We start from the raw sequence: 20200 nt of genomic DNA on the forward strand, positions 1-20200 counted from the left end.
TTTCATACTGTGTGTATGTGTGCTTGTGCACTTGAGTGATTTGGAATTATTTTTTTCATTTGTTTTCTCATGTCTTAATTTCTTTTGCTGAGCATTTGAGTTTTAATGCTATTTCTTTCTTTTTTTTATAGCTTTTTAAAACTTCATCCGGTTATTTTAAGGAATCTTGTCAACGTTGTGGCTAGATGGTGAATTATCGAATGTCCATCTGTCTGTTTTTCAATCTTCATTTAATAACAAGCATTTCGCCGTGGTTAGTTACATTTGATATTTTTCCCAGATTTATCAGTAGATAATAACAGAAGTCACTGAATGTTCCAAGCCGAGCTGTACATGTTGACCACAAAATACCCTCAACATTTTGACTTAACCTGTCACCGATTTTATTATTTCAGAGGGGGTGTTTCTAGACAGGAGGCCATTGGTGTTGATTTAATCTCTGAATATCATATTATTTTTTAATTTCTCATTTCTAGGACCAACACATTGGTAAACCCATGAATCCAGATCCTACTCAAATTGGTAAGATTCTGCACCAGCCCCATGTGCACTCGTACAGCTTCCAAGCAGCCGACTGTAAATGTACAAAAATCACCTGTACGTACAGCAAATGTATATATTTATTGCTCAAGGAGACGGCCACCTCTTGGTCTATTTGGTTGTATGGTGCAATTATTATTATTATTATATATTTCTCATGACTTACCTGCTAGCCACTCCTGTTTTTAGTACGATGTGGTTTGTGGCCTGAACCCCCTCTCTGTGTGCCTAAAATTAGCCAAGAAATGAGTATGGCAACATAAGTAAATGGTGGTTATTATGTAAATATGGGAAACTAATGACAAACTATTTATTAAAGGTTTATTGTACAATGATATGTTTAAGTTTGCCTCTGTGGGGTTTTGGGGTGTTGTTTCATCTGGGTGTTATGTTGAAACAGGGATCATGAATTAGATGCTGCATAACACCGTACATGTTTTTAATGCTCAAACTTTCTTGGTTGTTTGTTTAGTAATCCTTCCCTTCAGAGTTGTGTTGGGCTGTCGTGTTTTTCTCCACCTACACACTGCATACACTCGGCTGTTATTAATGCACAGACCTAAGCTCATTTACTCTCTGCGCTCTGAGCCTTTCTTTATTAAAGCCGCATGGAGGCAGTAGTAAAGTCTGGCCGAAATCCTTAACAAGGCCATCAGTCTGCTGCCCTCCGAACAAGTGTGTAGTGGTGGCGAGCCAAAATCAAGTAATTTAAGGGCCAGAATAATATGTCTGCTATTAAAAGCAGATTCTGTGATCTGTAGGGGAGGACAATTAGTTGTGATTTATAGCCGAATGCATCAGTATTTGTTTTTATTTTATAGGAATGAGCGAGTACACTATTATCACTATCTTTTCAATTATTCTGTATTTGCACTTGGAACAGGCAGTTTGAACCGGAGGTGGGATAAACCTGATATTGATCAGGGTAGATGTATTAGTAATTTTCTAAATGTAGTTTAAAAAACTGAAATTAAGATTTGTCCTCGACTTGTCCGACATCTTCTGGGGTCGAAGGAGGAGTAGATGGGTCTCACAGTCTGGGGAACGAAGCTGCACCGTTGTCTGGCGGTTCGGCAGCGGATACTTCTGTATCTTTTCCCAGATGGGTGAACAGACTGTGGCTGGGGTGGGTGCTGTCTTTCCGTATTTTTTGGGCTCTGTGCCCTGTGTTGCTATGGTGGCGGCTGTGGCTCAGAGGTAGAGTGGGTCGTCCTCTAATTGGAAGGTCAGTGGTTCAATCCCGGCTCCTCTGGGCAACATGTCAAAGTATCCTTGGGCAAGATCCTGAACCCCAAACTGCTCCCGATGCTGCGTCATCAACGTTACATAAAAAATGTTCTGTAATCTCAGGCCTTACTCACATCCTGAAAACATTTTCTGAATGTTGCTTTGAAACTGTTCTTCCTTTGTTCTCATGAAATATTGTGGGAACATTTTATAAGAGAACAATCTGCAATCTGTCACCAAAACATCTCCAGAATGTTGCTGTAAAACGTTACGTCTTTGTCAGCGTTTAACCTTATAGGAACATTAATTGAGATGATGAAGATCCTTTTAAAGATTCGCTGAACATTAGATTAAAATGTTTTCTTTAAAACATGATTATTACAGCTTGTAGGTAATGTTAGCCAATGTTGTGGGAACGTTCCCTGAGAGCTGGCTATAATTCTAGTTTTAAAAATGTGCCTGTTGTTAGAAAGGCATCACATTTGGTGAAGAGCTTTTTGACTTGTTTAGGACTAGTAACAGAACGTTTAGGACTCTGAACCTGACTAGGGATTGTCTGTCTTGACCTGGGACTTGATTCAGGTCTCAGGACATGTCTGAGTCCAGTCTCACTGGGCCCACTTCCCCTTCCCGGTGTGTCGGAGGTGCACGTCTCTAAAGAAAGATCTCTTCCTGCTGACACTTGCAGCGTTTTGCAAAGACAATACCTCGAGTTTGGAGGCCGAGCTTGATGGATGCTGCGCCTCTCGGAGGTTAATGGACGCTCGCATTTATACTGCGGACTGTCCGTGGCCTGTAGCCAAGTCCAGGAGGCCAGTTTTCAAACATGTAAGCACTCTTCCACTCTCGTGCACCTAACTGAAGCCTGGAAAGTAAATGTGCTATGACAGCGACTCTGCATCACAATACATTCCAGCAGCTCCCCCCAAAATAGTCACATGGCCCCTTTTCATCCCAAACACGAGAGCAAATGAGTGTCAGGAGTTGGGGGGGAGACACTAGAAGGGCTCTTGCGCTCACTCTTGGAAGTGATCTGAGCAGCTACCTTCTTTAAAGCGCTCAGCAAAGTTGCTCTTGTTAAAACATGCCCGATCCTTTCCCTGCCAGAGAGCCGTTAATCCTGACAAGGCTGTGTGCCCCTAATTCCCCCGAGAGCTGCCGTTTGTTGGTGTGTTGTGTAGCTACAAGCGCTGAAGGCTGCATGTTAAAGCATTGCCCTTTTTCTGTTAGTGCCATGAGTGTTTTACATCATCAGTCAAACATGTGTCTGCAAGTCTTCATGGAAAATCAGAATATAAAACGGAGGGTGGTCGTTCCCTGCTCACTGGATGCCAACATGCCAGAGTATTTAGTGATTATGGACGCTTAATAAGAGCCCCCATTGTGCTGATGAGTCCAGCATAATTAATAAACCGTCTGTGCCCCAGTGCTGTTACAGGACTTCCCAGGAAACAATGGGCATGGATTACAGTTAAGAGTCTTATTATTATCTCTTCTATCCCAGGTTAAGACCACACAGCACCTGTTGCTCCACTTGGACACTTTGCCTACATCATCACATCCCGGCAGACAGAGCGAAACACCGGCCGGGCAGCGCTGCTCAGGCATGCAGAGATTATTCTGTAAATGTGTCGGGGGGAAATGTCCCATTATCGGCTGACATGTATGCACTTTTTGTCCACATGTAGGTAGACTAATCTCTCAAAAGCGAGAGTGAAAGTGATGTGAAAGCACCGTTAATCTCATGCGGGATCATGTTAGCATGAGTGAAAAGTGTGACAGCGGGGAAGTAGTGTGCCCGGATTCATGGAGAGTGTATTTTGCAGAGCTCTCCTCCTGTCAGCGACAGACAAAAATGAAAATGAGCCTCAATGTAAACTCACTCATGTCAAAAAAAAAGAAAGAAAGAAATCTAATTCATGCTGCTGATTTCTGTATAATACAGAAGACTTGGCTTAACAGAAGCACACGTGGCATATAAATGAATTAGATAAGTCTGTGATAAATGCATTACCTTTAAAATCTAATTGTTATTTTTTAATCGACAGGCAACAGCATCTAAATATGCAAAATTTCAAGAGAATTGCATAAATGAAACTCTTTGAAACCTATGAAAAATGGCTTGATTTCTTACGAAACAAGCTCACAGCTAAATTTGCATATACTTTGATAGCATTGCATAGCCTATCGATTAATCAATTAAACTCACATGGTCAATTAAATTCTTAATCGATTAATCAATTGTCGATTAATTGTTATCATCCCTAGTCCGGACAAAGGAGAATATTTACAAGAAAAACCTGATGTTTATCAAATTATCAAAATATTAGCTTGGTACTGTGATGAAATGAATATCCAGTTAAGTATAAATTTTATTTTGTCAAGCATTCATCAAGCTCGACCTTGAAACTTGAGGCATTGTCTTTGCAAAACTCCAAAAGTGTCAGCAGGAAGAAATCTTTCTTTAGAGTCGAGCACCTCCGACGCACTGGGAAGGGGAAGTGGGCCCAGTGGTGGAGGTCCCACTCGGCCCTGACACGCGGCGGCATCTTTTCCTGTGGTGGTGAAGTGCAGCGTGCTGGCGTCGAGGAAGAGCCCCGGGATGAATCATGTGTGAACCTCATTGTTCTTCCAGTCAAACAGGTCTGTGTGAACCCGGGTCTGTCACTAACCTCTGCTGCTTTCCCATGTTCTATATGCAGAACAGCAACGTTTCCTCACGTGACTTCTGAGCACATGCAGTTTGTAGATTAACTCGGGGAAAGGTGTGGGCCTGCGGGAACCGGCTGTGTCACACACGAGGTGTGGACTCGAGTCACATGACCTGAGTCAATTCAAGTTATAAATTTGATGATTCTAGTCTCTACTTATTTAAAAACAATAAATTAAAAAGACTTTACATACTGGAAGGACATTTTCACTGTTTCTCTGAGGCTTTTGGGAATTTTTGATCCACTTGTAGCTTTCCTGGGTGTGACTAGCTCCTTATCCTCTGCTAGTTAATATCAAAATGTGGTGGTTTTGTTCAGAATGGTGATTGCTTAGAGGTCAGTTTATACAAGTGTGAAAGATTTATGGAAACTCTTTGAAACCTGAGCAAACTGACTTGATTTCTTTGAAAAACATGGAAAGAAGACAATGAGCAAGTTAACAGGAAATGACAAAAAAAAAATAGCGAGATATTGATAAAAAGTTACAAAAAAATTACCTGCAAGAAATAAAAATAAAAAGGTATATGAACAGGAAATTAGGGGGAGGGAAATAACTTTTAAAAAATCAATTATTTTGTTTATTTCTGCTGTAAAGTTGGACATTTTAACTAATACAGGTGTTTGGAGATTGACTCTGTTTTAGAGCCAGCCTCAGGTGGCCATTCGATGAGCTGCAGATTTTGGCCTTTCTGCACTGGCTTCATTTTCAGCCCGCTTGGTCTTAATTTAGGACTTGACTCTGGATTTTTCTGTCTTGACTTAGTAGACTCGGTACTTGTTTGTCTTGATTTAAATGTAAAGACTTGAGACTTGTAAAACAATGAGTTGGTCCCACATCTGCCAGGCCCCATATAGTTTTGGCTACTTTTTTTCTCAGAGGCTTTCAGTGTGCGATCAGTTATAAACGCCTTGTATTTACCTCACTGAGGTCTCCCGCACCACTTATAGATACCGTAGACATAAATAACCTCCATGTGTCACAGCATGTTCATAATAACAGAGTGAGTCAGCCTTATCGCTCTGAACCCTGACCCTGTTGTTTTCACCATCACGTTTAAACTGGGTGCTCCCTACGTACCGACATGTTGGGATGAAGTAAAGAGCGTCTGGTTTCAATGCGGCTGCAGCAGAAACCTAAAGGGTGGCAGAAAGTGCAGCTTCAGGCTTTTATGTAAGGACACGTTAATCCCCCCACCCCGCCCCCTGCGGTGAGCTGATCATTTCGAGCAGATTTATGTCATTACTCACAGAGACAAAATAAACGAACGCACCTGTGGCTGTGAGTGACAGTTAAAGTACCACAAAGGTTGGTTTTTCGTGTTTTTAATCATGTCTACTTTGTGCTGCTTCCCCACCATCTTCTACAGTGTTTAATAAGCTTTAAATAAACAGCGTTGAACTCCCCGTGAGCCTGATCATAGTGTTTTAAATGACTCAGCAGTAACAAAGTCAACCTCAGAGTTACCCTCATACGTAAAAATATAGAAATATTCTGTTACAATTAATAGTCCTGCATCAAAATCTTCCTTAACCCTTTGAAACCTGGGTCAACATGCCTTGTTTTGGGCTGCATTCTTCATTCTTTTGAGCCGTTAGCAAATTAGCTTCCAGGTAAAAAAAAAAATGTTTTAATTTTTTTTCTTTTTAAAGGCAATGAGCAACAAGCATTACGTTTTTCACAAACTGTAAAGGAATTATTAGATTTAGAAAAAATGTACAAAAAACTATATTCAAAACTTAATTATATATTTATATTTAAAACATTTCACTGTCACTTTCCAGGTCATTTCCTTGTTTCTTTGTTTTTTTTTTTGTTGTTGTTATTGTTGTTGGGTTTTTTTTTGGTTTTTTTTAACTTTTTTCCTTTGTTTTTATTTATTTGTTTGTTTTTATTTTTTGGTTGTGTTTTTTTCATTATAATTCTTAGATACATTTCTTGTACTTTTTATATTTTCTCTTAATTTCTTCCTATGTTGCTCATTGCCTTCTTCCTGTTTTTTCGTGAGAATCAAGCCAATTTGGTCAAGCTTCAAAGGATTAAAGGAGCAGTGTGTAGGATTTAGTGGCATCTAGTGTTGAGCTAACAGATTGCAACCAAATAACCATTCCCAGCATCGAGAGACACTGCTGTGGCTTTCAGGACATGTAAATAGCGAAAGGCCTTATGTAGAGCCAGTGTTTGGTTTATTAGTTCTGGGCTATTGTACAGACATGGTGGTGCAACATGGCGAGCTACGTGCAGGAGGACCATTTCCTAAAGATCACCGCTTAGTCTTACATCCAATTTTTTCCAACGGCAACTTTCAGGACACCTTGAACTGCAAACAAAGTCAATTCTAAATGTTTCTATTCTGAATTTTTTGATCCAACAGCATTTGATTCTTGTAAAACTTTCCTCGAGCTGAGAAAAGCAATTTCAAAATCTGTGCCATTATCCCACTGCTGGACTGCAGAGGCAGTAAATGCAGGAGACTGAAACTGCTGTGGTGTGTGCAGCCGGCGAGCGATTCTTATTTGACTGAATAGGCAGCATGGGTTTCAGTATCCAGATCTAATAATCACGAGAAGAACTCATTCCCAGATATATAAGACTCATTCAAAAATAACAAACACACAACAATTTTAGTTTGGGGATATAATGTGCTGATGAAAAAAAGAGTAATAGATATTTTATTTCATTTTCACCCACAGATCCACCTAAATCCTACTGCATAGGAATTATGTCATGCTGCTTGGATAAATTACTCCTCCCTTGTGTTGCCTTTAAGGAAGCTCAAACATCCGATATTTACATATTGGCTGTCAAAGAGCGTTGATTTCACAAGCAACATTGTGGGGAAATCAGACCCGGAAGAACGATAAGCAAACATGGATTTCCTGGAAAGGACTCTGGATCTGGCACAAACATCAAAAACACAGGCAGCTGATTCTTAATGAATCAAGTGTACTTTCTGGATTTTCTAAACATTTTCTGATATAGAGATGAAGTTTTATGGGTTTTTTTGCTCAGATTTGTTGTTGTAGTGTTTTACCTACTATCCACGACAGCTGATGATAAAAACCACACAAAACTTCACAGTGGTTCCAATTTTAAACAAACTAGAGACCATCTTGCGTTGGGATCACTCCGAGCAGCAACCTTCAGGCTTGAAAAATAAAAAACAGTGTGAAGTGCCAAAAAGCTGCAGTTCCTCTAAATGGCCACTTGAGGTTGGTTCCAAAAAAGAGTAAATCTTCATAGACCTTCATGTTAAAATGCCCAAATTTACAGCATAAAACAAACACCTTTACAGTCTGGTACAAAAAATGTTCAGTGTCTATAGCAAATTTCAACATTCATAACATTTATAACAACTGGGGGGATTTTTATACAACTCTTTGATTAAGGCTTAAAGTTATGCATGATTAAAGGCATGATTACTCTGAGAGACAGCGTATGCATGCCACCTTTGCATCTGAGCATAAAACTTTTTAAGATAAATGGGAGTTTTTTCAAAGTTGACGTGTTTACATTGGTTGTTTTGTACATTTGCAGTTTCAGTTTGTGCAGTTTGAGGGTTAATGGAAACCCGCCTACTGATAAATGACAGACAGACATAAAAACACCTGCCAAAGTGCTCAAACCAGCTTCTGTGGTAGTTCCTGCCAAAAAACGTGTCTCCAGGACCACATTATGCCATGACACACACACACGCACGCACGCACGCACGCACACACACACACACACACACACACACACACACACACACACACACAAGGTGAAAACAATAGTAGCCGGTAATTACATCGAATGTTTTCCTCATAAACTTGTAGTCGTACTGTTGTTTCCTTTGTGCGATAAAAGAGCCTTTAATGAATCTGCTGATCGTAAATTCATCTCAATTTTTAAAATGCTGCTCTTTCTTTTGGACTCTAGCAGGCACCTTTGTCCCCGCTCTGACCCTTGGTGTGTCGATGTCGTGCAGAGCAGAGTGACTGCTCCACCTTGAGCAGACCCCAGCAGAGGTCAGGATTAGGAGGTCATCAGGATTAAAGACAAAGCTCAAAAAACAACCTCTTTTTAGTTCCCAGCAACAGGCAGCAGGCCGAAAGCGTTCACATCATGTGTTTATGACTCATTTGTTTTTTCTTTATCTCGGCCTCAATAACACATCAATGGCTCTGAGCCATAATGACCCTAATCTGGTCGAAATAGCGACGTAGGATACGTTCGCTGCTCCAGCCGCACTGGTTTAAACTAAATATTAGACACAAAAATGTTCTGAAATGATTTCATTTTACATCAGGTGTTTTTGAATTCAGCATCTGAGCGATTCAATGTCGAGGAGACGTAAGACGGTTGTAAGATGGTTAATGGACAATCACATGGAGGTTTTAAAGGAGGTAGACATGCAACACATTTAACAGATAGAAGACAGTTCGGATTGATTTATGTGTTTTATTAGTTCATTTAGCAGTTTTTTTAATCTTCTTTTGTTGTATTTTTGATATTTTCAATTAACTCAGTAGGACAACGTGGTAAAAAAATCACAGGTGTCACCGCTGACACTAACAATGGCTCTGTTGTGTGTCAGAGAGACTGACAGTGAGCCAGCGTGCACCACACCAGGAAATCAGAGACATTATGGAGTTCAGCCAGCATCAATTTAATTATTCACACCTGTGATTTTCCTGCTGTGACAAGTCAACATGTCTTCTGTAAAGACGGCCTATTGTTGTGCTGAAATGTTTATCACAATACCAGCCGTCGCAACGTCGCGACGGCTGGTATTGTTTTCACCGTGTGAGTCTTTGTGTGTCATCATGGCAAAATGTGGTCCCGAAACACCTTTTGTAGCAGGAACTAAAACACAGACGTTGTTTTTAAGTACTTTGGCGGGTGTTTTATGTCTGTCTGTCTGTGGGTGAATTTTATCACTGCGATAACATCACAATCGTAAAAGATGCAGTCACGAAACTTTACCGGGCTGTCGTTGAGATCAAAATTAAGGCGGAGTTTGAAGATGGTTGTGGTCGAGCACGCGTGTGAGGGGTAAGAAAAAGGAAAGTGGCAATTTGCCCCCAACTTTACGTCCCTGGCTGACATTTGGTTTAAGATTTGTGTGTCGCAGCTGCAGAGAACCCTTCAGAAGATGGTCCCCTTTTCTTTCTTTTTACAAAGCTCCCTTACAGTGTTTTTAAAAATGTCATTATCATTATTGTTAATGTATGAAAATTTTAAAAGAAAATAGGGTATTGGGGTAGTATTACCTCAAAGAGACACAAACCACCACAAAAATGCACCAAATTATGTAAAAGACACAAAACTACCATAAGGAAACACAAAATGTGTCTTGCTCTTTTGTATATCTGCGCCCAGGGACCCATTGTCTTGTAATCCGTTCATGGTTGTGTCACATTTTACCTTTATCAAAAGAAAACTGCAGCTTCTACAACGTGGATATTGCATTTGGCCATACTGAAAATTTGATCTGTTTTTAAATTGATTGTGCAGCCCTGGTTGTAAGAGTCAAAACTCTTTGTCTGAAACAGCTCATGAATGGGAAGTGGGACACGGCCTCATCCAGGTTTTAATCTCATTATAGCACCCCACTCCTGCAGACTGCACACTCACTAAGGGATTATGTTGAAGATATGGAGTTCACAGCGATGCCTCCTCAAAGATGCCCCTGCATTGCACGATGGCTCGGCTGCTTATTAGTTTTGTGCCATTGGTAACCTTTAGCTTCCTCTTGTTGTTGTAAGTGGCGCCTGTTGAAAGGCGTTAGCGAGCGTCACCTCGTGACCCTGTTTGCTTCGCTTTTCCTGACGCCAGAGGTTCTTAGCTCGCTTTGCTTGGGGGCCACTTTGGCAAAATGACAGGAGGCCAGGGGCCAGTCGCAGCAGCCCCGTACACGTCTCTAGGATTCTAACATATTTCTATGATTTTAGGACATTTCTAGAATTTTAGGAAATTTCTTAGACTTTAGGAAATGTCTTAGATTTTAGGACGTTTCAAGGGTTTTAGGACATTTTGAGGACTTAGGACATTTCTAGGATTTTAGGAGGTTTCAAGGATTTTAGCACGTATCCCAGATTTTAGGACATTTCTAGAATTTTAGGAAATTTCTTTAATTTTATTCATTTTTTCTGGATTTCAGGACATTTCTAGAAGTTTAGGAAATTTCTTGGATTTTAGGACATTTCTAGGATTTTATGAAATTTTTTGATTTTATGAAATGTCTTTGATTTTAGGAAATTTATTTGATTTTAGGAAATTTATTTGATTTTAGGAAATTTATTTGATTTTAGGACATTTTATGAGATTTAAGGACACATTTTGGATTTTAGTACATATCTCAGATTTTAGAAGATTTTAGAGCTTAGCTAGGACCTCTGTAGAAGGTGCAGGGGATCCTCCACTGGCACTTTTTTTTTTTTTGGATAAACAAGCTCTGTTTTGATGCTGTTTCATGCACTCTAGTACCTTTACTACAAAAAGTACAAAATAATAATAATAATAACTTCATTTAAATAGCACCTTTAAAAACACAGGTTTACAAAGTGCTTTGACAGGAAGCAAAAACAGAATGAAAGAATGAATTCCCAGTGTGAATCGCTTTATTTTTATTGTGAATTAGAAAATGGTTGGGGGATCACGTAGGGTCCTATCGGGGGCCAGGTAGGGCTCAGGGGCCGTTAGTTGAGAGTATCACTGCTTTCCATCATCTCAGACGTGTTGTTGAGAACACGTGAGAGCCTCTGCGTTTTCCTCTTGTGGTAAATAACTCTGATTACCATGTGCTGATATTACTAATGAGCTGCTCTCTTGTTGCCCCTATGTGGTCACGTCCTGCTAAATCAACGTGTGCGTCAACAGCAGATAGTGGTTGGTGTTCACTGACACCGCCTGCCTTAGAGAAGAATCTCAGCCAGAAGATTTCACAACAAAACCAATGATTAAAAATGTTACAGCTGCCGCAGAAAACCCGTAAGTGCAGCTTTTTTTAGGATTCCAGTAAAATCTATTTCAGTACAATAAACAACAGGACATGATTATCCTGCACCAAACATGCTGCTGCTCTGATGGAGGATGTAAACAGGTAGTGAATTAACGGCGGTGATGGAGATGGCATTCAGGCAGCTCGCACAAACATGCCGGGAAGAACAATCTCTGTATTTTCAGCTCATGTGCGAAATACGTAATCTACCTAATCTTTCCATCAGTCTGTCTGAGTGTGAGAACATCCCAGGATCAAAAGGAGAATCAAGTTCTGCTTTTTTAACAATGGTTGAATCACACAAGGATTTTCCTTCCTCATCTTTTCCATCCGACTTCCTCAAATAACAGAGACACATCTTGTTCATTTTTAAAACAAGTACAGAAGGATAAAGTCTGACCACAATCAGTCACACTTTGCTGTTTGCAAAAATGAAAATTGAGGATGAACTGGGTCCGTGCAAATTTTTCTTTAAAGCATGTTATCTTTGAATTGAGTCGGAAGGAAGATAACAGCCAGTTTACGTGCAAGTGACAACAAAATGCGAAGGGTACACTTTACAGTGTTTCTTGATTGCTTGGACTTTATTTTCACATCAGTTAAATCACTTACAGCAAAGACGAAAACCTCAGTGTCATAGTATCACCTTTAAAGGAATAGTTTGGATTTTTTTTTTTGAAGTAGGGCTGTATGAGGTACTTATCTGTCATCAGGCGGCACACCCACAGTTTGGAGAAGCAGGCTGAACTCCGACATGGAAGTGGTGTAATGCTGTGGAGGGTTCGACAACAAAATGTGTGTTAGTCACCCAAAAAAAGTCCCACATAAAAGCAACATCAGTATCTGTTTAAGTATACACTATTGTAAGAGTCTTTTCACTGCTGAGCCTTTATGAAGCCGTTAATGGCTTTGATGGGCAAACCATTAACGGCTTCAGTTCCCTAAATCCCCCTTACCTCTGTGTTTTATTATTAGTAAAAAAAAAAAAAAAAAAAGCCTATTCATTTTCTGAAAAATCAAACACAACGCACTCACTCACCATGAAACCTTTTGGATATCAATGCAGTCAAGTTCAGGACAGCACTCTGAATAGCATTTATTATTATTATTATTATATTAATTATTATTATTATTATTATTATTATTATTGCCATTTTATTTTATTATTGTTGCAATCATAGAAAAAAATTCTATAATCAGAGTGCTGTCCTGATTTTTACTGCACTGACTATTTATTTTCTGTCAGTGGATTTATAGTCCTAGTGTATTTGTAGTAGCATAACTCATAGCAGCCTACTGTTGTTAATAGATCTGAGTTCTATCAAGACACCATAATTTATAATCTGATTGATTAGTTGCTTATTATTAACATATAACCCCCTTACCCCCCCCCCCCCCCCCCCCCCCCCCCCCCCCCCCCCCCCCCCAAAAAAAAACAACAGAAAAATGAAAAGGAATAAATAAATAAAACAATTTAAAAAATAAAACAAACCCTCCTTACTTATGTGTTTTTCTCATTAGTAAAAAAAAAAAATTGCCTATTCATTTTCTGAAAAATCAAACTCGCCATTAAACTTTTTGGATATCAGTGCAGTCAAAATCAGGACAGCACGCCATAGCACTATTGACAGCACTATAGTTTTTTAAATACATATATATATTATTGCCATTTTATTTTATTATTGTTGAAATAATAATAAATGAAAGCTATCCCTGATTTTGACTGCACTGATTCTATTAATTTCCTGTCAATGGATTTATAGTCCTAGTGTATTTGTAGTAGCATAACTCACAGCAGCCTACTGTTGTTAATAGATCTGAGTTCTATCAAGACAACATAATTTATAAGCTGATTGATTAGTTGCTTATTATTAACATATAACCCCCTTAACCCCCCCCCCCCCCAAAAAAAAAAGAAAAAAGGAAAAATAAAAAAATAAATAAAACAATAAAAAAAAAACCCCCTTACTTATGTGTTTTTCTCATTAGTTAAAAAAAAAAAAAAAAAAAACACAAAAAAACTGCCTATTCATTTTCTGAAAAATCAAACTCACCATTAAACTTTTCGGATATCAGTGCAGTCAAAATCAGGACAGCACACCGTAGCACTATAGACAGCACTATAGTTTTTAAATACATATAAATTATTAATATTTTATCATTGTTGAAATAATAATAAATGAAAGCTATCCCTGATTTTTCTGCACTGATTCTATTAATTTCCTGTCAGTGGATTTACAGTCCTACTGTATTTGTATTAGCCTAATCCACAGCAGCCTGTTGTAATTAATATATCTCGGGGTTTTTTCATACCACTAAAGCAGCGGCAGATGTAAATGCATCCCTTTATAACGCGCTACCACCTGACAGTGGGATCAGTTCGTTGTGTAATCCAATAAGCTCCAGTCCGTATTTCCCCTCAAGCCCATCTGGCTCACTGGCAGGGTTTGTTTACTGGCGGAGAGGCTGGGAAGACGGGGATCCTACAGGACCTGGGAGACTGTACAATCTACCTCTGTCTGTGGAAGAAGAGAAGGAAAAAAAATACTCAAAAACTTGATTTCAACTGCTTTTTCTCGTTGGGATACAAGCTTTAGTTGTGGCGACTGGAGCGTACACACAACTTGGAGCATATTTGTTTTATTTTTTTCTATTCCCAAACAAAAAAGAGAAGAGGAGCGGAGTGCTGCGGAGCCGCGACGGAGTCCGTCTGCCAGCCTTTCACACAGAGCGGAGGTCCCACTGAAATCTCTGCACCCACTCACCAGGAGTTTTCTCTGTCGTGCCAGCCCGAAAAAACAGCTCATTTCACCCGCGAAACAAGCCAACTGTGATGTTTTGTGCTCGCCGGAGGACTTGAGTGGGATTTTTTACGAAAGACACGCTAACGTTACGCCACGCATGCCACAACCATCGAGTCAGCAGCTCCAAAAAAAATCATCTAAATTAACTTAACGCTAGCTTTTATCGAAATTTTTCTGCATGCAACTTGTTTATCGCTTTAAAAATTAAACACTGCATTTGTGTGGTATGCGGGGGGTTTCTTGAACTTTAAATTAATTGAAGCAGTTGCTGAAAAGCAGCGCAAACTTCTCCTGTGGCCTGGACTCGAGTGTTGGAGCCAGGCTAGTAGCTAGCTAGCTTAACCGCAGCTGCTAGCATTAGCTTCTTCACGGCCAACAAGTCTGTTTTTGCTCTTTTTTTCTGGATACGGACAAACTCAACTGGGCCAGTTTAAGCAACCGAGTCATTTAAAGACAAAAAAAGAGCACCCATGTCCCGCTGTGGTGTGTGTTAACGGCGCTTTTCAATGAGGTGGCTAACTTTAGCAGCAGCAGCAGCGTTAGCTTGTGTTTGAGTGAACACGTTGGACTCGTTCCTCCGCCCATCTTCCGGGATGTCTTTTATTTATTTTTGTTTACCTGTTGGCCCACGCCGCAAAACAAAACCAATCTCCTGAGGGGATATCTCGTCTAGTGTGAACTGTCTCCCTTTTGCCAAGGATTATCCTGAATTTGACCCGGAATAGTGCTGGATGGTGACTTATTCCGAGTCAGTTATGTGGCTCCGGACTTTGTGTTTTGTTTTGACCGCTATCTGCGTTTTGATGAGCTTTCATCGAGCGAGTGCAGAGAGTAAGTAACACCAGTTATTACATCTTTTATCATATTTTATTTTAACAATTTAAATTCTGTAAAACTGTCTGAATACGTTGCTGATTGAACTGTGCAATTAGACAAAAATTAATTGTGCAATATGATAAGGACAACGATGATAAACTGCGGACAGACTCGCATTTGATTTAATAAAAAAACAAGTATTATACAGTTATATCTGTTGTATGTGAGGGGATTAATACGATCTAAAATTCATTACAAATTCTTCGATTGTGCCAAGATAATGGAAAAATCAATTGAATTGATTCATTGTATTGTATTGCATTATTTTGATTATACGGGGCTACAGTTTGGAGGTTTGGGGAAATTCATACAAACAATCACAAATCCATTTTTTGCTACAAAGGGACCCACAGAGCTCATTATTATGAACCAACCAACAAATTATTTATGAACTCACACGTTCTCAATTTTAGATATTTTAAGGACTTTAAATTAACACAATTAATGTGTAAAATACAAAATATGATGCTTCTTGGCTGTTTCCTGAAGTTGTTAAAAATTAGAGGCTGTATGAACTGAGGATTGTTTTTAAATTATACATTTTAATTTTTCTAAATAAAGATTAGTAAAAAAGCAAACAAAAATGTCACAGTTGAATAAGTTAATTTGTAGAGTTGATTGATTTTAAAAATTGTTAATACCAGTTTGTGTATATGAATATTCCTTTGGGACTTTGGAGTATGTAGAATATACACATATTTTGTTTTGTTTGTTTCTTTCATTTCCATGAAACAGTACAAATTTATAAATGTAAAAGGGGTAGGTACATTAAGGCTGCAGTCTACACATTTTCAGGAAGCAAAACCTGGTTTTGTTTATTGCTGCTCCAAAAGAAATACCTTATAATTTTATTGTTCTTTATTCTTGTGTGTATTTGAGTTGTGTAAGCTGCACTGAAATCAACTAATCTAAACAGACATACATACATATATGTATACATGTAAAAGTAAAAAAAAGGGACATTAATTATCATTAAACTACATCCAAATGATAACCTATATACAATACAATTACATTAAAAAGAAAAAAATGTTTAGAAATATTGAAGTCCTCAGTGCAGACACCCTGTGACCCTAGTCCCCGTTGCAATATTGTCACCCAGATTTTTTTTGTTTTGCGAGTCATTTGATAAAGGCACGTAGGCAGCAACAGTGCTGTTGTAGACAGTCACTGCATTGAAGGGACAAAGGTTAGCACTTATCGGCTATTTGGAGTCTGCAAGAACTGCAAACAAAATGCTTCGTCCCAATTTAGTAAGAAGTTTAATAAAATTTAGAAGAGTTAATTGAGTGTTATTGTAAAAGGGAAATCTTTGGCTTGTTGCTGCGGTCAGTGCAGGAATGTAACAATAAGCCCTCTTTACAGCTCCTGACAATCCTTTTATATTCGCTAGTCAACAAGCACCGGGTGATAAGAATGAATGAATGAACATTTGCTGTCAGCCGGAGACATTTTGACATTTCTCAAACACCAGAATGGCTGTACACACTCAGTGTTTCACACTGTTGGAATCTTTTACTTAAAGCAAATATTGGTTAGACGTTTGAGGAAATGTCTAGCGAACCTGTGGGACTGCTTGCAGGTTTAAACTGCATGCACAAAGTGTGCACCAAGTATGACAACAACAGAGACTAGTGAACGAGACATTACACAGTTCTCTCTTCGTCTCATATGCTGGCAAACATAATTTTTACTTCAAAGCAGATGAGTCAGCGGTGGTAAATGAAGAATTTTTAAACTTTGTGAAGTTTACTCTGTGTGGTTCTTTATATGTCGGGTTTCTCGAGTCTGGTCAGACTTATTGAAACTGCCTAATAAATTCAGCTGTTCTTTTGACTTTTGGCTTTGCATAGTTTAAAAAATGTTGGCTTGTGTTCAGTCCATGTGTTTTTACTTTGTTTTGAGTTCTGAATTGAGCTCATAATGTATTGCTAAAATATGGCAGGCAGTTAAACAAAGACAAATTATATTCAAAATCCAAAAAATAAGAGTTTCAGGAGAAAAAATGATACGGCACAGTATCCTGATAGTTTTCAGGGCAATAAGGTGTTGTTACACAGACACCAAGTATTGATTTTCGTTTAACAAATGATTAAAATTGCAAATGCAAATTAAACTTTCGCCTATTAGAATAATAAAATCCATTCCTTTTTTTGCTCACCGGATACATTTTGCTGCAATAAAAACGACTGAAGTGAGATAAACAGGCTGAAAACTTCATCTTACTAGAGAAACCAGATGTTGACAAAGTTTTTCCTTCATTTGCAGTTAAAAAGTTATGAAATCTCAATATATTGCAATATATTTTATCTCAATATTCCCACTCCTACAAATATGTCCAAAATCCCCACTACAAGGAATTTATATTCATTTACTCTCTGTTGTGTGATTGACATGTAGACAAAGGACAAATTTTTAATTATCACTCAGAATTTTCCATAAAATCATATCAAAATACATTGCATTAGTTTTGGTGCACAACTTCAGAATATCATAGATTTTTTATTAATGCCTTTATTAACATTTTCACATATTGCTGACGTGCCCATTCATTTTCTTGTTTGCTTTTCTTATAGAAAACATTGCTTCAAGGTTTTTGCTGTCTTACAATAATTTTGACACAAGCACATATTCAGCAACACACAGTCCTCCTTTGTACTGTATAAGAAGTTTGTCCACTGTATGCACACACAGTATGTTGCCCCAGGTAGCATTAAAACTCGTGCTACTGTGTGTGGCTGCAGCTGCATTTAACTCCGAAAGAAAAGAAAAGCACCAGCTCCCTCACCGTTCATCACATTTTAGTGTACGGCGAAAAGAACGATGTCATCAAACCAGTTTGAGCAAGAATTTTAAGACATAAATCAAAAGCAAGTTGTGTAATTGCACTGCGCTCCCCCGCGCTCCTCTCAGACTTGGGGGTGAACCACAGAAGGGAAGAGTGGGACCTGGGCCTCACACTGGCCGATTTCATAAGCTGGACTGACCAGTGTCGAAGTCGGGAAACCTTCTGAGCTACTTGCTGGTAGCGGTCCAACTCAGCTTGATGGAAAAATTCACTTAATAATGGAGGCTTATATTTAGTGGCAGTGTGAATTGATTTAATTTATTTAGCGTCAGCTGGCAGTTGAACGTGTTAGTGTTGATTTGACAGTGTAACTGCAAATGTGTCTTAATGTTTTGTAGCACGTTGCATATTTCATACTTTGATTTAGCCCCAGTTTGGGCCTCTTAAACTCGAGTGACAGAGCTAAGCATCCGTTTCTCTGAAAGATAAATACTCGCTGAAAAACCCAGCCTGTCATTTATCAACACAAACTGCTGCTCTGAAGGTATCTCCAAAATCTCTGTCCTGTGAAACAATATGAATGAAAACACATCTGCTGCACAATGAAAAATAATTTTTAACTCTTTTCTCAAGTTATGCCACTCTTTCCCAGCAAAGACGTTGGCTGGAAATGATTCAAATGCTTAATTTGTAGAATTTGTACATCCTGAAACCAAATATAAAAGGCTGTTTTGATATGTCAGAGTTATTTCATTTCTGCATTGCATCTGGCGCTTTTAGGTTTGTTTTTTTAACTCACCTTTTATATTTATAGTCCTTCGTGCAGTTTAGTATGTTCTTATGTAACCGATGCTTTTATTATTAGTATGTTGTGTTGAATGTCGTCCTGTCTGTTCTGTTGCACTGTGAGCTCAACATGCAGGTTGCTAAAGTCAGCTCAACTCAGTTCAAAAGTTTTATCCGCAGCAATATTTGTCTGTATTGATGCCACATTGTATTATGTTGCATTTTTATACAAAATAATGTGTTTCTCTTGTCTTGTGCAAAATGAGCAAGGAAGTGTGTCATTTCTGACAGCAAACTCTTGCAACTCGGAAAACATATTAAAAATCTTTTTTTTCATGGAGCAGCAGACAATGTGTTTTTTAATCTGGATGGTTAGAGGAGTCTTTGAAGGTTTTGGAAATACCTTCATAACCGTAGTAAGTGTTTTTTGATGACCTTCTGGGTCGGGATGCACCACTTTTAAAATTCTGGGATCATACAAATTTTTTAAAAACACAATTGGCCAATAGCCAGTTTTTATTCATTCCCCCTTTTTTGCCACAGCAACATAGAAATCTAAACCATTAAAAAATAACCAAACTAATTAAAAAACTTTTAAGTAATTTAGCCGTTATTGCATGACCTTATGTGCACAAATTTAGTCATACATAATTATAAAACTTTTAAGGGAACATTTCATACAAAAAAAAACTCTTAAAAAGAAATAAGAACTTTTAAATCCTTTTAACTTAATATAGTATAGCATAATTCCCTCTCTAATATCTATTTTATATTGCTGTGAAAACATTAACAAATTTCTTCTGCACTTGCAAACAACTGCACTTTTTTAAGTTTCTCGCCAATAACTACATCTTACAAGGTTGCATTGAACACATCATGAGAACGTTGTATTTTACCTTCACCCAATCGTCATTTTTACTGATTAACGCCTGAAGGCATCATAATGTAACTCAATCTAAGCTTTGTTAACTGTTAGTTGTGGCTCCTGGCTGTTTAGAGCTAACGTTAACTAGCTCTTCTTCTTCATATGTCAACACGGATCACTTTTTCACAATGTAGCATTATCAGGGAAACAATAGTCCTCTGACGTGATGATAGTGTGTTTACTGCATCTTTTCGTACCAAGGAAGCTCTTCAGTTGTCCCAAACACGTTTTCTATTGTTTCCAGGATGACAGACCACCGGCTGCGAGCCAAACAATTATTGTGTTGTGTAGTCGTTAGTTTCAAATTCAGCCTTTTAGCCTGCGTAAAATTAATGTGACACAACAGGAGAACATTAGCCACCGCCATCCGTGAATGTCATCTTATTTGACAATAGGCTGATGACAGTAACAAGGCGAATATCGGCCAATAAATCAATGCATCCCTGCTTCTTGGTTTTCTAGACAACATCAGTTATTTATTTTTACCAAAAAAAAGATGCATAGCTGTTGAAAACATAAGAAGCACAAACAGCGGTTCATGTCAGGCCTGGCGTGGTGTAAGG

At 38.6% G+C, this 20200-nt stretch overlaps 1 protein-coding gene across 1 annotated transcript in view; it reads left to right on the forward strand.

Annotated features, from left to right (window-relative positions):
- The first annotated feature begins 13925 nt into the window (after window positions 1-13925).
- Window positions 13926-20200, forward strand: part of insra (insulin receptor a) — a 71216-nt gene continuing 64941 nt past the window's right edge. Inside the window, 1 exon segment of the mRNA XM_042497111.1 lies at window positions 13926-15093. Within this exon segment, the coding sequence (XP_042353045.1) occupies window positions 14994-15093 (100 nt within the window). The 5' untranslated portion in view covers window positions 13926-14993.

The sequence above is a fragment of the Plectropomus leopardus genome, chromosome 12 (genome assembly GCF_008729295.1).
Source record: "Plectropomus leopardus isolate mb chromosome 12, YSFRI_Pleo_2.0, whole genome shotgun sequence".
Classification (NCBI taxonomy): domain Eukaryota; kingdom Metazoa; phylum Chordata; class Actinopteri; order Perciformes; family Serranidae; genus Plectropomus; species Plectropomus leopardus.